The 17,513-nt window shown below is 49.4% G+C and overlaps 1 protein-coding gene across 5 annotated transcripts in view; it reads right to left on the bottom strand.

Annotated features, from left to right (window-relative positions):
- LOC144169901 (high affinity cAMP-specific and IBMX-insensitive 3',5'-cyclic phosphodiesterase 8B-like) overlaps positions 1–17,513 on the bottom strand; it is a 369,064-nt gene that overhangs the window by 11,078 nt on the left and 340,473 nt on the right. For all 5 annotated transcript variants that reach the window (XM_077699326.1, XM_077699327.1, XM_077699328.1 and 2 more), the window contains 5 exons: positions 12,779–12,836; positions 12,551–12,692; positions 6,699–6,894; positions 4,404–4,534; positions 385–610 (listed from right to left, as the gene is read on the bottom strand). In XM_077699326.1, the coding sequence (XP_077555452.1) occupies positions 385–610; positions 4,404–4,534; positions 6,699–6,894; positions 12,551–12,692; positions 12,779–12,836 (753 nt within the window). The remainder of the gene's footprint in view (positions 1–384; positions 611–4,403; positions 4,535–6,698; positions 6,895–12,550; positions 12,693–12,778; positions 12,837–17,513) is intronic.

Here is a 17,513-nt window from a genome sequence, read left to right as displayed (position 1 = left end):
AGTAGCAAATTGCTTCAAATCACCTTTTCCGTGCTCCACAAAACTTTAGCTGTTTAAGATACACATACCACGTAAACTCCTATTGTCTCTAAGTCTTCTCAGGGTTTCCGACTAAGAACGCTTGGTATTTTTGTTATGTCAAAAGCATCTCCGTTTATAAGATTTGGGAAGTGACGTTACTCAGAACCGTCTCGTGACGTCTCGTCTTCCTACTCATGACCCCGGTCTGAGACTCCGGCTAATCGCTTCCATACCCGGCATATGTGGAAACGTGTCAAAAACTTATCCGAACAGGGAAACAAAAGAAAACAAGAATAGGTCAAGCTTCAGCCAAAAATTAGCGCATGCCACTAGTGAACAAACGCAGACGAGTGGTGGTCACACCTCGGGCTCGAAGGGCTCGTCCTCCTGGATGGGCTTCTGGAAGACGTTGATGAACTTGGACAGGTGCTCGAAGTGCACCTTCATCTCGGTGGCCAGCACCATGTCGATGATGGACGCGCGCACCGAGCGGTACACCTCGCGGTCGAGCCTCTGGAAGATGTTCACCTTCTCGTCCGACAGGGTCAGCTTGAACGCGAAGGCCGCGTGGTGACTCTCCAGCACGGACCTGCGTTAAATAAAACGCGGGGACGCGTCAACTCGGATTCAGCTGCCATGAGCAGAAGAAGAGACCGGGCGTTTTCACGGACGTCATCTGACATCAGCATGGTACGCATACAGATTTTGGCATGAGCTGCCATGCGTGCCAGTTCTTGAATCAGGTGTGTGTCACAACAGGCTTGTCTGCAACGACGTCGCACCCCTGGCGACCTTCATGAGCGCAACGTTGGAGTGACCAAGAAAAATTCCGAAAGACGAGAACACTGCGGTTCTAGTATTTATGACAGCTTAACGAAACAGGACTTGATAGCCTTAAAGCTGGTTTACAGACCGATTTACACTCAACAATGGCAGGAGGGGGGGGGGGGGGTCACTTATGACCGTGGTGTGTATCCATGGGATCAATTTTCAGCCACCAAACCCCCTGCGAAATCGCGTCTTTCATAAGTAACGTTTAGCGCCAAAAAACAAAAAAAAAAAACAAAAAAAGAACAACAACAATAGCGCACTTTTGAACCTTTAATGAGATTGCCTTCATAGCGTGGTAGGTTTCCCGCAGATGTTACGAGAAGTGACGAAGAGTTACGAAGTGACGAAGAGGTGAGGAAGAGTTACGCCTAGGAACGCGGTGGAGCACTGTGATCATAGCACCCATTACTTCAGCCCCGCCGGAACCTCAGGACAGCTTCACGACATTTGCGAACATCGAGTCTCCGTGAGCACGTGATATATATATATATATATATATATATATATATATATATATATATATATATATATATATGCACAGATAGAGAGAGAGAGAAAGAGAGCATAGCGGAAGCGAAAGGAGAGCCTCAAGAAAAGTCCTCCGAGGGCGTTGTCAAGCGCTCAAGGAAGAAGTGAATTTATTAACACTGGACTTTATGAAATAAGAAAAACTGACCCCATGAACGCTCTCATCAATATATAATGTTTTTTCGAAGAAGTTATGACCCCAGGTGAAGGGCGTGTTCACGAGCGCACGCACGAATACTCTACGGAGGAATGAAATAAGAAACATTGGGACGAATAATGGATTGGGGCTGCACAGAATAGGAGCTCATGATTATGACGCTGAAAAGTTTGATCATGTATGTGTACAGCTGTCCGTATGCACCCTATTTGAAACATTCGTCCACATACTAAACTAGTCGCAGGTGTCCTTCTGGCATCTCCTCCTCTTTCACACAATCCCACTCGGGATGAACTTTTGAGGAGTATTCTGCAGGCCTATGGTTTTAAGATTGGGACTTTATAGTGTGCTTTCAGCCATTGCTGTGCCTCGCACCCACCTTGGAAATAACATATTTTTTAAATGCAAATTCAATTCTGCCCTAACACCTACCCCCTACGCCGCCTGTGGTCACGATTAACAACTCCATCGTGATGACCAATCACTATGATGACCGTTAAGTTGTGTCTTCACACGCGTACGTACGTCATACGTCATGCCCCACCGTCATAGTCATCATCGAACCCACTCCGCCTTTTTAATTGATCCACTTGTAACTTATGAGGGGCAGGACTGTTTGCCCACCGCGGTAAGAGTCATTGTGGCGACAGCCAGCCAAGGGTATTCCATGTATATGACATGTATATGTATATCACCAATTTTCGCTTTGCAGCCGGCATAGATAAAATGTGATAGAGACTCTTACATGGCTGATTTACTGTACGTTTTACATATTTGCCACATTAAACTAAGAGAACTCCCTACAGTTAGGCTCCTCGCATGGGCCGAGAGGCTGCCATATTTTCACACCCACTCCCTCACCGTCACAAGTGAGCTTCTCCTTTTTCACGCGTGCACAGGGTAGAGCACGCTTTACAGGAGAAAAAAAAAGCGCAGTTTTACAGCGAAGCTTTAGTGTCCTCACTTGCGCCGTTGTAGGTTAATTGATATGCCCCGCAGGAAAGCCAACTTTCTCTGACGATCATGATGAATTATCTTGGGTGAAGTTGAAGAAAAAACGCTTCCCTTGGCCGGAACGGAACCTAAGCCCTCGCGTTATGATCTCATTCCTCCATTTGGACATGGTCGAAGCGAACGCCAAGCAGCAAGTACAGATTGGCGCCACACAACCCAAACCCAAACGTTAGGCCTACGGAGTGCACACCTGAGAGTTGCTGTTGGTATTATCGAAGAGTGGTGCGTACCTCCAGAGTAACACATACTCGCTGTGCGAGATTGGCCGACCAAAGGATCCATCACGAGAAAGCTTTGCTTTCAGCCATCGTCGTCGTTAGACAGAGGGGCGCATGATTTCTTGTTTTGTTTGACTGGCAAGAATATAAAAGCGTGAATGCTGGCGCGAATTGTAAAAGCGCTAGGTATAGCTGACATCGAACCTATTTCACACGCGTAGAGGTCTAGCTTCTGTACTTGATATTCCTCCCTATCTCTGCGCCCAGCTCAGGCGTCCAGGAGTGTGGAGTCACCCTGATGTGTGGCTGCTTTGCATAAGCAATCATCGCGCGTGTCTCTCACAGCCAGTCGCTGCGCTTGCCACAGCACAAAGAGTCAGTCCGTCACAGCCTTGCGCTGCGCTTGCCATGGATAACAGCACACGCTACGGTGTTCAGCGAAAAGGGGCCCTGGGAAATATCGGCGGCACGGTGGAGTGTACGTTACTTTCCGCTGTGTTGCACAAAGAGCAAGCAGCTCATCGCGGAGGAGATTACCAAGAGCCGCAGTTTGAACAACATAAGTACAATGACCAATGACCCCTTTTCCCCGCACAGGTTTTTTCCTTTTGACTAGCTGACAAGAGGTGTTATACAAACAAAGGCTGTATACCGATTCGTACGGTAGTAGTGCTTCGCACCAAAACGATGAATACGCTCTATTTCTTGGCGTTTACGCCCTGCCCTAATGCGGAAGGTACCTATCCATAGAGCGATGGGTGACGCTGAGCAAAATGTGCAGCCATCGGTGGCTCCACGATACCGTATTAACAACGCCGAGCCTACGGTCAAAACACGTGCCTATAGGCCGGCGCTCGCCGCGATAGAAACTTACGACAAGTAAAATTACGCAGCACTAATCACCAGCGTCATCAGACTCGCCTCATAAAACTCGAGCAGCTGTAGGAAAGTATGGTCGTGAACAGCCTAACCTCTAACGGCAGAACAGCAGCTGAAAGATACTGGGGGTCGTACCTTATCTGCGAGAATGTAAAGCCGGGAAGGGACAAAATACGCGTTCTAGAGTGTCCCCCGCCGTTTGCCATCGAATATGGCGGTTTCGTCTGCTACGCGACAGGTAACTTTCACCGGCTTGTCGCGATATACCTTATCTAGAAAACTAAACTAGGGGATTCGCAGGGAAGCAGCGAAGGACACTCACGAACCCATCTTTATATGGTCGCGCCTATCAATTTTGCCTGGGCCGGGCCACCAGCACCTTTCACCCGCCGTTTCCTCGTCTCAGTTTGGTCGTTGCCCATGAGTGTACAGAAGGAAGCGTTTTTTTTTTTCGCAAGGGAAACTTTTGGGTAGGCGCTTTACCGGACAGCACCGATATTTGTCGAAAGCAAATGAGCGAAAAGTTCCGGCATGCAGACGCATCAAGACAGTTGCGGTAGCCTTTTTTTCAAGGCTGGAATATTAACGAACGAGCTTGACGTGTATAAGGTGCCGGATGGCCGAAACAGGCAGTCAGACGCGAGGCGTCAAAAGTGTACCGCCCAACAAAGAACAAGGTGCCAGCCTATGCACGTACTACTGCGCGCAAACAAGACAGATAACGTGCATCTATGTAAGAGTAAAAGCGAACTCACCGGTCATTGTAGAGGATGGCCAGCTCGTTGTCCGAGTTGCAGAGAAACGGACTCGACTTTCCCGGATGATCGATGTCGTGAACCGCAGCCGATATCATGCATATGGCCTCGTCCAGTGGATCGAATATTTCCTGCAAATCGAAAGGGACAACGTCAGAGACGCGTAGAATCTATTGCGGATTTATTAAAGAAGACGAAGAGGACAAAGGCGGCTAACACCGACTATCACCGTCGGGGGCCTAGAGGAAAAAGAGGCGAATAAACTTGGTTTGGCGCAGCCATGGACCCGCGTCCCGTTCTATACATTATGGTGCCGTGAAACCCGGGAACAACGGACCAGCGGACTTCACGGCGCAGAGCCTTCAATTTAGTGCGTGACCTCGCGTACGTCGGATCTTCATATTTCGGAGACCTCACTCTTGAACGGTGCCTGCCACGGCTGCGTGCTGGACGAAGACCCTCCGGAACCCAGAAATTAACCCCAGCCATGAGACAACCCCGACCCTTGCATCGCAGTGCCCACTGGTTGAGATGACAGCCAGGTCGCGTAAAAATTTCGAAGTTCGTGGGCTATCCTCTGGGCGGACATAACTGAATTAGCCGAGAAAACTGTTCGTGTCTTGCAATCCTCACCATCGAATATAAGTATGCTTATTGATTTGTGCCGTATGGAAGTACAAAGACAAGTCGAACTTCGAAAGCTGAGCGGGCAGATTCAGAGCCTTCTAGACTTTGACAGCTTCGTAAAAGACTTGCAAAAAGCCGAAGAGTTATCGTACACGATAAGTCGGACTAAGGTTTCGCTAATGGAACGAATGTCTGAGGCAACTTTTAGGAAGTCGTTTACCACGACGAAGACTTCGTCGCCACGTCAACACAAGCAGGGGCCTCCCAGAGGTGGAACCTTTCAGAGAAAGGACGCGGCCAATGCAGTACTCCCCTTCGCAACAAGGGCTGCCTTAGAAGCCGTGGGTTCGTCGTCTTCAGTGGAAGAGAGGACTGAGTGGCACAGCGCCCCTACCTTTGCAACGTCGTCGGTGAAAGAGGCCGCGGGACGTAACGGCAAGGCCGAGTTTGACGAAGCAGCCGGCGTTGTGGCATTTCGCCGAAGCGGGGACAATACAATCCCAGACTCGGATGCGCACGGGGCCAAACCCAAGAAGCCATCGCGCATGGGCAACACTCGGATGAAGTCAAGGCATGACAGGGGTCCCGCGTGCAACGACAGGAAGACATTCATTCGTGCACCGCGGTTACCTAACGATTGGCTTGGCAGCGAATCTCGAAACGTACAAACCCGTACACGTGAAAGTGAAGCGTCCTTTCCACCACAAGTACGCAAAACCAGTTCAGTGGCATCGATACATACGCAACTGCAAAACACCCAGCAAACATGGAAAGCAACATTGAAAGCGAAGAGGAAAAGAAAAGGGGACCACTGACCAGAATATTGAGACTGCATTCCGAATACGAATACATGTTCGCTCGAGGACTAACTTTATTGCCTCATTCAGAGGACAGTCCCATTCAAGAAAAACTGCGTGCCCCGTCCGAGCCAAGAGGGTAGCAAAACGAACGCATCGTGCTCCAAGCATCGATGGAGGATAAAGCAGGAAGGCACCTACCACCTCTCGTCTTCACGTGAATGACATCGGACCTATATATGGCAAACCTACACTATCCTGCTCCGCACTACTCCACTAGTGTCACCATCGGGGGTGGGAGTATATTACGGATTTACTAAAGACGACGAAGAGGACAAAGGTGGCTAACGGCCGACTATCGCCACCAGAGGGCTAGAGAAAAAGGTGGCGAATAAACCCGGCTCGGCTCAGCCATGGACTCGCGTCCGCATCCCGTTCTATAACAGTATCTGCGTGTGGAATTATCCCAGAAATGCAAACGTTAGCTCTGACGCGACCGACCTCCAACTTTGGCCATCACTGGGCGCGGCGTTTGGGAGAGCTGCTGAATAGTTTAAATAATCGGTGGTATTCCGTATGCATAGAGCTACCATGTACCCGGGAGTTTTTGTATTGTGCTTACATGAGAAACACAGCTTCCGCGAAAGGAAGTCAAACCCGTGACGTCGTGGGTTCGACAGCTTTTTAGCCGCTGCGCCACTGCGGTGCGCACTAGGACCAGTACTAAGCTGTGGTCGAGAAACTCCGCGACGCGGTTTTTTGTGCTGCATTCGGGCGTTCTTCGCATTCCGAGAAAGAGCAAGTTAGGCTTCGTTGTCTTCGATTCACGATGCGGCAAATGCGAAACGCAGGTACATTTTCAAGCGTGTACCTTTTTGCGCAGCTTGAGCAGGAAGTACGCGGTGGCCTGCATGACATCCCCGGCGTGCGTTGAGTTGTGGTACGGGTTGTCCAGGTAGTGCGACTCGACCAGCTGCAGCCAGCTGCGGATTGTGGCGTCGTCGCACTCCAGGCTGGTGTGCACGTTCAGCTTCGAGAACAGCGACAGGCCCAGCCAGATGAGCGGCCTGCGATTAGCACAGCGCTTCATGTACGAGGTACACACACGGTGGACTCGTCCACTCTGTCTGCACGGACTAGAAATTTAACTTCACGCGATTTCTCGTGATTGCCGAAGGATGGCGAGATCTATTAGGCCTCGCTATGTCAACGACTCTTGCATGCTTGCCGGCCGTACGCTGAACAAACTGGTGCAAACATGCACATACCAGGGAATGCACTCAGCCGAAGCTGACAATGCCGGCCTTTCACGTTGCGTGCCCAACAATATTTACTCCCCCCGTGAATGTTAATCTGAAATAGAGTACATTGCCCGCAAATTGGTGTGCACAGCGTAATTTGTGTTGCTTGCCACATTCCCTTTACTGCGGTAACAAGCCTCCCTTGCTTCTTCAGGCTTTTAATTATGGAGCATGTAAGGTACAGAAAATCGTTTCGAGGCAAATAGAGTCGCACAGAAAATCGGGGAGCGCAACGGAAAAGGGAAACAGCTCTGGAGAAGTGTTTTAATAACGGGCAACGGGGCGCAGCGCCGGAGGAGCGTAGGCCACTGCCGTACGTTAGAGGGACAGAGAACCGATTTTCGCGGAGGATTTGATCTCTATCCCAAATGAAAGGGCTGCAGCTAGAACACCTTGAACCGAAAACGTTTCCCTGATAGGGCCCTAGAACGTCTTAGAGTAAAATGTTTAGATCTACCATTCACAAGTATGCTGCCAAACGAATGCTGGAAACCATGACAGCGGGCCATGCAGCAACATACTTTTAACTATACATGAGGCGAAAACAGGTACTCAAACTATTCCCCGGCTAGAACAATATAAATGTAGTCTTTCCTACTAGTTTATGCGGTTTTCGAATCACGCATCGAAACCGACGGAGCTGTTTGTGTAAAAGTACGGTATTGTCACATTTACACACTACGTGGCGCCACCCTTCAGACTTCAAAATTTTCAGTGGCAAATTAAAAGGATTTCCACCGCTTTATTCAGAAATTGCTTGTGGTTACCCCAGTACAACAAAACCTCGCGCTAAAATGGCTGCAAGCGCCTGGCAACACGCGCGAGTCTCCCGGGCTGCCGGTCGGGTGCCCTTATGCTCCGCCAGCCACCCTACCAAAATTAGGCGAACCTGCTGCGGCGCTTCTTTAGCGCTCACGATGACGTCGAGGACGAACTTGACATCACGTCCGCAGCTGAAAGAAGCCATCATTTGCCCAAAAAAGGCGCTGAAAAAATCGTTCAAGAACTTTTTCTCTGATAATTGAGCCGCCAGCTCGTGTGCTGTCGAATGATCATGGATGAGCTGCGCTTGGCGTGAATGATGTAACGATTATTCGCTATTTTGTCGCTTGTTTTTCTTGTTTTTGCCGGCTTCTGCGAGTTTATGAGGAGAGCGAATCGTCTCTTGCATGTAAATTGTCGGTAGGAATAGACATTCGCGACAACAAAGTAATGCTTATAACAAAGTACATTACGACACTCATTCAACTCCGTTATAACGAAGTTTTACTGCATACAGTAAAAGTTCGTTAATTCGATCTTTACTAATTCGAAGTTCCAGTTAATTCGAACTTACCCCCTTGTCCCGGCACAGTACTGTATATTTCAATGGGGGAAGACCCCCGATAATTCGAACGCGTCGGTATCCAGAACGGTTAATTCGAACTATGATCCCCTGGTTTCATCGCTCCTCGTTGAAGAAGTCGGCCCTGACTGATTACAATGTGTTGCAAATCCAATCCAGACCAAATTTACGAGATGCAAAACAACGAAACAGAAAAAACAGCGTGGTGGGCACACTACGCTCCTGCAAAAGCCTATTTCGCTTCTACAGAGGGCGCCGCGCCACCGGCGCCAGTGCTCTGGCGCATGCCACTATCATTTACTAAATCACCTGCCACAATCGTGTAGTAGCGTCTAATTCGCGATAACGAGTACAGATGTGGCTCCTTTGAGTTCTGCCCGCGCAGTGCGGCGCGATGTCCATTAATTCTAGCTCCCGCCCGCTAATTCGAACTCCGCTTAAATTGGGCAGTTTTATGGTCCCCTCCGAGTTCGAATTAACGAGCTTTTACTGCATAAAACGCCGGCAGTCACGTGAGCCAGAGGACATGCACTCAACAAGAATCGGTTGTCGGTCCCTTTCAACACGAGCCCCCTTGACAGGTCAATGTACCGACGGGGGGCAAGCGGGAGGCTCCTGGCGATGGCGAGCGATCTGAACGAGTTTCGGAGGGTCCTGTTCAGGGGGCTGGTCGAGCGGTGACAGGAGCGGTCGCAAAGTTACTTCGACCGAAGATCTATTGAAGGTCCACGAGGCTTTAGCCTGCCATGAAGGCAAAATGCAAGTTTGGTTCATTCGAAAGATTGCTTCATTAGAAGGACACTTGCACCATGCTTAACGCTAACTTCACTACAATAAGCTGTATAATGAGGAAAACAATAGCCATGTGCCTCACTAGCGACTTTTCCGCGCTGAACTTATGACGCATTATGGGCAATTTGTTGCGGTTGGTGAGGCCGACAAAATCCAATGCAAATTAAACAGGGATTATCAGCTAACAGAACAAGCTATTTGCACTCAAATTCTGTGCACATTCTTTTTACGGCAGTAAGAATGGTGGGGTAAAAAATGGGGATTCCGAACGAACATGTAAACTTAGAAGCGCTAGTGCATGCGGCGCTCACCATGCCAGCCGACATTGAACAGCCGTCGGCGCGTTGGCTTGTCTGATACGACACTGGCTAACTTGCATAATCGACACCGGCACTTACGTGATCCTTCCTGAGGAGTCATACTCACTCTTTTACGACCCGATTACTATCAACCGTAACAATCAGCCAGGAAATCCGTCTGCGGACAATATGGTCTTCGAGCAGTATTGTTACGCCATCTATGAGTGACCAGGCTAAGAAAAAGGGATGTTTTGGCCGTTGGAAGTTGCCTTAGTCCACATACTCCCGTCTTCAGTACCTGCCCTGGATCAGTCATCGTTGAAGTCATGAAATACGATTTAGCGGGTGAATTAAAATTCTGGTTTAAATGGTTTAACTTCTCAGTGAGTGAATGAAGCATCGTTTGCTGCCGTACATGCGCTGAGCACTATAAAACCCCAAATCTTTTTCTATCGCGGTTATAAACTGCAGTAGTGCACAATGCAGGCAGAGGTGGAAGAAAAGCCTTATTGAGCAAGGTGTGGGTGTTCTGGCGAAGGGTGCAGCACGCTGTTCACCGCCCACTGCATCTAGGCGCCTAGGCACTTCTTTCGGGATGAGTAATGGCTAAACCGGCATTCTCATTTTGTGGCAATACAAGGCTTTCGCTTCGGTTCTCCTGGCCGACCTCGACTGAGATAACCGCTGGCCTTCTTTTCAAAGGTTGCGCTAACGTTTCTCGCTACCTTAACACACACGGCTCCCACACCGCCTGCGACGGCTGCGAAACAGGATGGAGGGCTGTTTGGAAACTGGCCGGTTACCGTTACAACGGCTTCGCCGAGGCGCGTGTAAAGCAAACTCAAAGTTCTTGCTGCTCGTGCGGCAGCGTATAGGAGGAGCACGAACTTCTGCGAGGGGCATATGTGGATATCTACCGTTCGTATTTAGCTTTCGGACACTGCTGCACGCGAGGGAGCAAACGCGCTTTGCGCCAAGCACATTGCGCTGCGTGTCCCTCTATCTTCTTGATTAGGTGGGGAAGGGGGGGGGGGAAGGGGGGGGGGAAAGGGTTACGGGCCGAAGCTACACCTGGGATATGAGGCGTGCCGTAGTGGAGGGCTCTGAATTAATTCTGACCGCCAGAGGATTTTAGGGGCGAAGCACCTTAGGAGCTTGGGCTCTCGGCGTCTCATGTCGTCGTCGACGTATTCTCATGTGCTGACGGTACTAAAACACCGGTACACTCGTTTTCCAACGCCTCGTGCCAAAACCTTTCATCTCCATGGACAAATACGCGTACTAAAAGAACAAACCGGGACACTCGTTTTTCGTTCGCGCTCGCTTGCTTCTATTTCGCTCTGTACTCGCTTTAACTTTAAAATTTGCAGTTCTCCATTTCGAAACCCACTTCTCCTCCGTCTTCGTAATTGGGATGTCGCGCATACCAACGCGCGCGTGTGTCAAGAGAGACACAATCTCTGAACACACTTATACACTGCATGCTTCGCCCCTCCCCAGCTTTCACGTTAGTGGAGATGGCCCGGTTTTTTTTTTATCATGCGCCCCATCATCAAGACGTTTTCTAACAGTTTTGAGCCATACATCTGTTGCGGCATCTCTCCTTGCTATTGAGCACCTGTTTATGTCGCTGTGTGTGTTCCCCCATCCATTAGATTTGCATGCATCGTTCGCTGTAGAACGAGTAATGGCAGCATCTGGCAACCCAGGCACATAACCCTACAGGTAAATGTCGCGTGGTGCAGTCAAAAGTTTTATGACAGTAAACATGCGAGCGCGTGCCGCTCAGTACATGTAGAGCGCCCTGATGACATGCTAGCGCGCTATCACAGTGGGTGCTTTTAGCGGGCGCACTCCCTGAAAGCACTTTATCGCATGCCTGCCTGGTGCATTAGTTACGTCACGGCATCTGGAAATATGAAGAAGTGAAGATTACGCATTCTTATCGCCCAATCAGGCAGCGAAAATCAAACGTTTGAATATGTTCTTTGGGTTTCGTGCTTGATGGAAAGCCGTTAGCTGTACATGTATTGTCTGGAATCGTTCACATATCTCAAGTAGCTAACCACAGCAGACAACAGCACAATCAATCGTTGTCAGGGAGGGAATCTGCCAAATGTGCGAACTACGAAAGTTCACCAATCTATCGCTAGACCGCTCTGCATGTACTGCGTGGCACACGCTCCCGTGTTTACAGTCATAAAGCTTGCGCTGTACTTCCACTGCATGCTTAGGCCTCTGGAAGTGAATAATTGCTTAAACGGTTACATTTATAGGTGACGTCCCTCGAACAACCTAACGGAGTGCCGACGGCGAGCTAATGAGAGCACGGCGCAGCTTCCTTTATTTTTATCTCTTCCATGGCTGGCGTGGAAACCCCTACTGCCGGCTTTTAAGTGCAGAGCACTTTAGGCGCTCGCCTTATCGTCCTAGCTCGCTCGCTCGACCAAGGCGGCGTCCCGGGGTAACGCTGTTGTTCGTGGCGTACCCCAGAGGCTTCGAAAGCCAAGCGATTTATATAGTCATAAGCATTCGAAACTCGTGAGACGCTGGCGCTTGTCATACATCTTTTCGTTGTTTAGCGCAAAGAAAACTATAGGTACATTTGAGGAAAAATATACGTAACCGGCAGCGCCCGCGTTCCTTTAGTTAAAGACGCCCGTTGGGTTGGTTTTTACGTAAACGCAAAATGTGCAGGGCAACGCCGGAACGTGCGGGGAGAAAAGCACAAAGAGAACAGAACTCCCGCTGGCGCAATTTCAGGCAGGGGGCGCGCGAGCACTGCGAAGGCGGGAAATGTGAATTGCATGGGGCGGTAGCATAAGTGAATAACGGTGGTACAGCCCATTATGGCGAATCATGCACTTCCGACAGCTTTCACATTGACGGGAACGGCTTTAATTTTTTCCACGTCTTCGGCGGGTAACGAAATGAAACCATAGCAGACGTTAAACGAAAAAGAGTTTTCGAAGAAGACGATACGCACCGGCGGCCCGTGAGCGACTCGAGCTCGATGATGTCGAACTCCCACTTGGTGTCGCTTTCAAGCAGTTCCATGATCTTGGACGGCGCGGTGGACAGGCTGGGCAGCATGGCGCCGCTGGGTGCCGTCGCGTTCATCAAGTTCACTGCGTGCGAGCGCGTAAGAAGCGGCATCCCAAGGGCGCGCATCTGTGGCGTACGACGCCTCAGGTGCAGGCCAGCAGTACAGTACCTTTCATCAGCGCCGTCTCGTGAGACAGCCGCCGGACGCCCGTCGGTTTCTGGCCCGTCTGCAAGCGACAACCGAAGACGACGACGCGTGGTTAGGAAGAACTCCTCCTCCTCTATCTAAGCATGCGCTATTGTGGCGACCATGGGCCAAGCGTCGCTTGGAATCTAAGCAGAGTTGACCACATCAAAGGAAAAGAGCGGCTGCTACCAATTTCACAAGAAGCATGGCATGGTGTTGGGCTTGAAATAATTCCACACGCTCGGATGTGCCCAAGTTAATCAATGCCGGGGCCATCACTTGCATCTTACACGCTGTCGTACCTTGAAGCTTGTCGGGATGCTCTAGGGAAGAAATAGGTGGGCACTCGGCAGCCCTCTTGTTCGACGCGTAGCACCGATCACCAACCACGGACGTTCACTTGATCGGCTTGGGGTGGAAAGGATTCGGCCGCTTCTCGGCTTGACAGGCAGACAGACCACAAACAGAACTAAAACGCGAAGATGACCTACTTGGTACAGAGGCGCGAAGTAAAACGAAAAAAAGAATAAGAGAGTGCGTATTCAGACGGAATTAAGACGGTCACTGAAATGAGGCGGGCGTTTCTTCTGCGAGGTACAACAGCTAAAAAAAATTACAAAGAAAAAAAAAGAGATAATTGGTGGGATGACTGCGTTATCTTTCGAAGGCAACTTTGCAGAGGTGCGTTGTCAAGATAAGAAAATACGTCACGTGGCAACCGAACGCGACTTGACTGAAGGCGGTGACAGGCCAGAATAAAGACTTGGGCATGATACATACTACATTCGTATCTACTCGGTGATTCTAGCTCAGGTATAGAGTGCTAGAAAATGAGCAGAGGAACTTCTCATCGACGAGCAGAATTTTCACTTGCAGTTGACTGCTCTTTTTGTGCGCCTTTTAAAGGGACCCTGCGTCTTTTAAAGGGGCCCTGCTACACTTTGTTCAACTTTTATCCAAATCCTACATGCTTGCAGAACGTAGTAAATCAACACATCCAGTGCTTCGATTAGGCGGTCCCAAAGTACCTCAGCCAAAAATTACTGCCCTATGCCCACCAGATAACTTGGAAACGCGCTCAAATTTTTTTCTTCTCTTTTTTCCGGTCTTGGCGTTCTTTATATCATTACAGCGATGTAGCGACTATTGACCGGCTTTTTTTCAGTTGCAGTAATGAATGCAAATGTCTGCCACTTTAAAAAGAAATCCACAAAAGCAAAGCTGAAAACGAAGGCGTATCTGGTGCGACGAGCAAATCACGCAGTGCCGCTCAGTGCTGGCGATAACTATAGCTTTCGCGGTGCTTCCAGACTCGAAGGAAGGAAAGAAAGCATGTATCGGGATTGTTGCAGAGTCCCTTTTAAATGTGTCACATAAAAAAAGAGCATGCTCACAAGCTCCACCTTATAAACAAGACAAACTCATGAATAGCTGTTCTCTTTAGGTTGGTGTGTTCACGAAATTTGTCACTGTTTTCTCGCATAAGTCTAGCTACAAGACTTATTCAAGTACCTACTTTTCAAGGAAATTCAGATTTTGGTGGGTTTAAAGCACCGACGCTACACCGGTTCTGTGAGGCGCGCCGTGGTGAAGGGCTCCGGATTAATTTCGACCACTTGGGGACCTTTAACATACGCCAAAATCTGGACACACAGGCGTTCTCGCTTTTCGTCATTATCTGAAAAGCGGCCATTGCGGCCGGAATGAAACCCGGGTCCTTCGGCTCAGCAGCACAGCGCCTTAGCCGCTAAGCCACCACGACATGCTTGAAGTACTTGCTGAAGACTGCAGAAGAACTTACGGAGTACACCAGAAAATTCAATTTCGGTGTTGAAACCTGAACAACGAGGAGCACTGTATAGTATGCGGCTAGGAATTGGTCTCGACCATCCAGTTTTACTTAACCTGACGTCTCAAACTAACCCGCACCTGTTACACTGGCGCCGTTGAGTGTCTCTTACCTTATCATTCGTAACGACGTCCAACAGATAAGAGCTTTCTACGCCCGACTCTGACGCCGACCACGTGAAAGAAGAAGAGCAAGAAGTGCAACTTTTGGGCTTATCGCAGTTCTTTCTGAAGTTATTGCTGCGGAGTTATTAAGTGCAACGAAAAGGGTTTACTCACAGCTAACATTGGAAGCGAAACCTTGATTTGTGTGCAATGTCAAGCTCGTTGCTCTACTAGATTTCAGAACCATGGAAACTATAAGCTTTAGATTTATGGGCAACAACTTTTGACAACGACTTACACAAAAACTATTACAAAGTATTTTTACATTGTACATATCCAAGTCGACCACTTGCTTTGTGCGAACTAACTTTTCTGCAATGATTACCAGGTTCCTGAACGGTCGGCACTACGAGCCAGAAAGCTGGGGATGCCCGGTCCCAAGCGCGTCAAATTACAGCGTGACAGCCAGATGACAGCCATTTGGCGGCCCTGTGACAGCCAGGTGACAGCAGGTGGCAGCCAGATGTCATACGTACAAATGGCACAACTGACAGTGCTTAAGTTATACACGTCTTCCCGGTTTTTCTTAGATTTTGCCAACCGGCTTGTTTAACCCTATCCGCCGGGTTCGCTAGAAGAAAGATTGGGGAAGAGCCAGAAGGATTTTAGCCTTCCGATTTTAAACTTCCGACCAGTTGAGGTGTGGGCCGATGATAAGAGCTGCTGTTTTCAATGATGCATTTCACTACTGTCAGCAGGTTTTCCATACCGGACATACCCCACGAGTTTTTCTCGTGGTAGGAGAAGGGAATGGCGGTCGCTTCCGGCATGTCTCTATAGTCCGATTATATGGGCGTAGGGTTTTCAAAACGTCAAAATTTTCACTGCAGCTGCTCTTTACTGACGTTTTCGATGGTACGAGCCACGGTGTCAGATATAAATAGGAGCGGCCTAAAAAAAAATGGCGCAGCATACACTAGTGGTGCAAGGCTGACGAAACAGCAGAGCTAGCGGCCCCCCTCCTTTCGTCGGAGACCCGGCTGTTGCACGTGACATGGATTTCCGAACTTGCCACTGAAAGTTCTCCATGACGGGCAGGCCCAGATCGTTTTATCCGCAGGCTTTCACATACCTCCCAAAGTGCACCACGTTAACAAGCGCTAAACTGGCCGAGACAACAGGCCTCGCGAACTCGGAGTCTGTAGTGCCAACTTTTCTGTGCTTCCCACTTCAGGCGCAAACGCACGGGAACTGGCGAGGAGAGGAGCACGCGAGAGATCACACCACGAACTCTGGACAGAGTGTACTCGAAGGTCGAGCTGGCCGACGCCGCGAGCTCCTCTCGAGGCGCGCGTTCACGTGCGCTCAATATTCTTTGGCATTTTTGCGAACTCCTCACGGGGCACAAGCATGGACGACACCGGGCGCTCCTCACGAGGCGCAAGCTGGCACGCGCTCGGTCTTTTACCTTGGTATTTTTTTTCCTGGTAACGCTATACGGCGCATCCAAAAGCTTACACAGCTCTGCTGTGAAAAATCCTTTCCCAGTTCCGCAAATGTCCCCGCGGGCCGCTTCCACTTTGCTCTCTTTCTCTTTCGCACCCCCTCTCGCCGTTGTGCCGGTGTACGTGGATCTTCCCTTGTTCGCTCTCCTCAGCTGCTTGTTTCCTTTCACCGCGTCATCTGTCCTTAAACATGCCAAACTGTGCCTGCAATCACCATAGAGTTTCTTAGTAAGTATACTAGAGAGGAAACTGCGCCTCGTAAGCCATGTCGTCATGGGGGTTCATGGGAATACATCCTTTTTGGCTTGGGCTTGGCATGACAACTGGATCCTTAAGCGGTTTTTGGGATTTGCTTTCTTCACTATGCATTCACATGTTTACGAGCTACAAGCAAGCAGAAATCCTCCCGTTTCTGATGCGTTTCTGTGGTAGCCGTGTTCAGTGAAACAGCAGGCAATGCGTGATTGCACCTGACGTTGCTCATGCCGCAGTCGAAGGACGTATGACTGAGCGGGTAATATGCCGCCGCGAAATTTGTAGCCGACGAAAAGAAGAAACAAAACGTACTTCGACGAAGACAAGATACGGCAGATACGGGCGCTTGTATGCGTCCTATCTTGTCATCGTCCACGACTGTTTAACGCCACGTTTTCATTTTGCTTGTTAAACTAGCTGGCGGTCGCGGTGCACCGGTTGACCACGAAGGCAACGTTTTCATAGGCACGCTCAAAAAACTTTCGAAACTCTTCAAACAACTTATTATTTGAAATAATGGTAAAATGAATAAAATCACAGTATCTAATGAGTTACCCCCCAAATAATAACATTGTTCGTAACTAATTGACCTGCGGAATAGCAGGCACAACTGTTCCGGCAAAAATACGCTTTACTTCTTTTTATCTTAGTTTTAAAACAGCCTGTTTTTATTTTGCACTTACATAATTGAACACTATTCTTCTCGTTTTTGTGGCACTTTGTTTAAATTTGCGGTCACTAAAACATTTCAATCCAAGCCAATGATGAAACTAAGGCGAGCGCGATGTATAATGGCGGTCCATGACGACACAGACGACCTTGATGTGAGCCGCGTAGACGCTAGCGCCAGATTCCTCTCTAGTGTATACTGTAAGAAACTCTATGGCAATCACGAGACATGCGTATGCGCAAATCTAAATCCCGGTGCGCGCGCAATGCGTGGCGCGGGTAATCGCACACCGCGACATACGTGAAGGCGATCGCTCGTTCCCTATCAGGGAGCG

This window comes from Haemaphysalis longicornis, unplaced genomic scaffold, assembly GCF_048455015.1.
Source record: "Haemaphysalis longicornis isolate Haplotype H1 unplaced genomic scaffold, Haemaphysalis longicornis Haplotype H1 scaffold_2, whole genome shotgun sequence".
Classification (NCBI taxonomy): Eukaryota; Metazoa; Arthropoda; class Arachnida; order Ixodida; family Ixodidae; genus Haemaphysalis; species Haemaphysalis longicornis.
The sequence above is the reverse complement of the archived record's forward strand: the minus strand, read 5'-3'. Positions and strand labels throughout refer to the sequence as shown.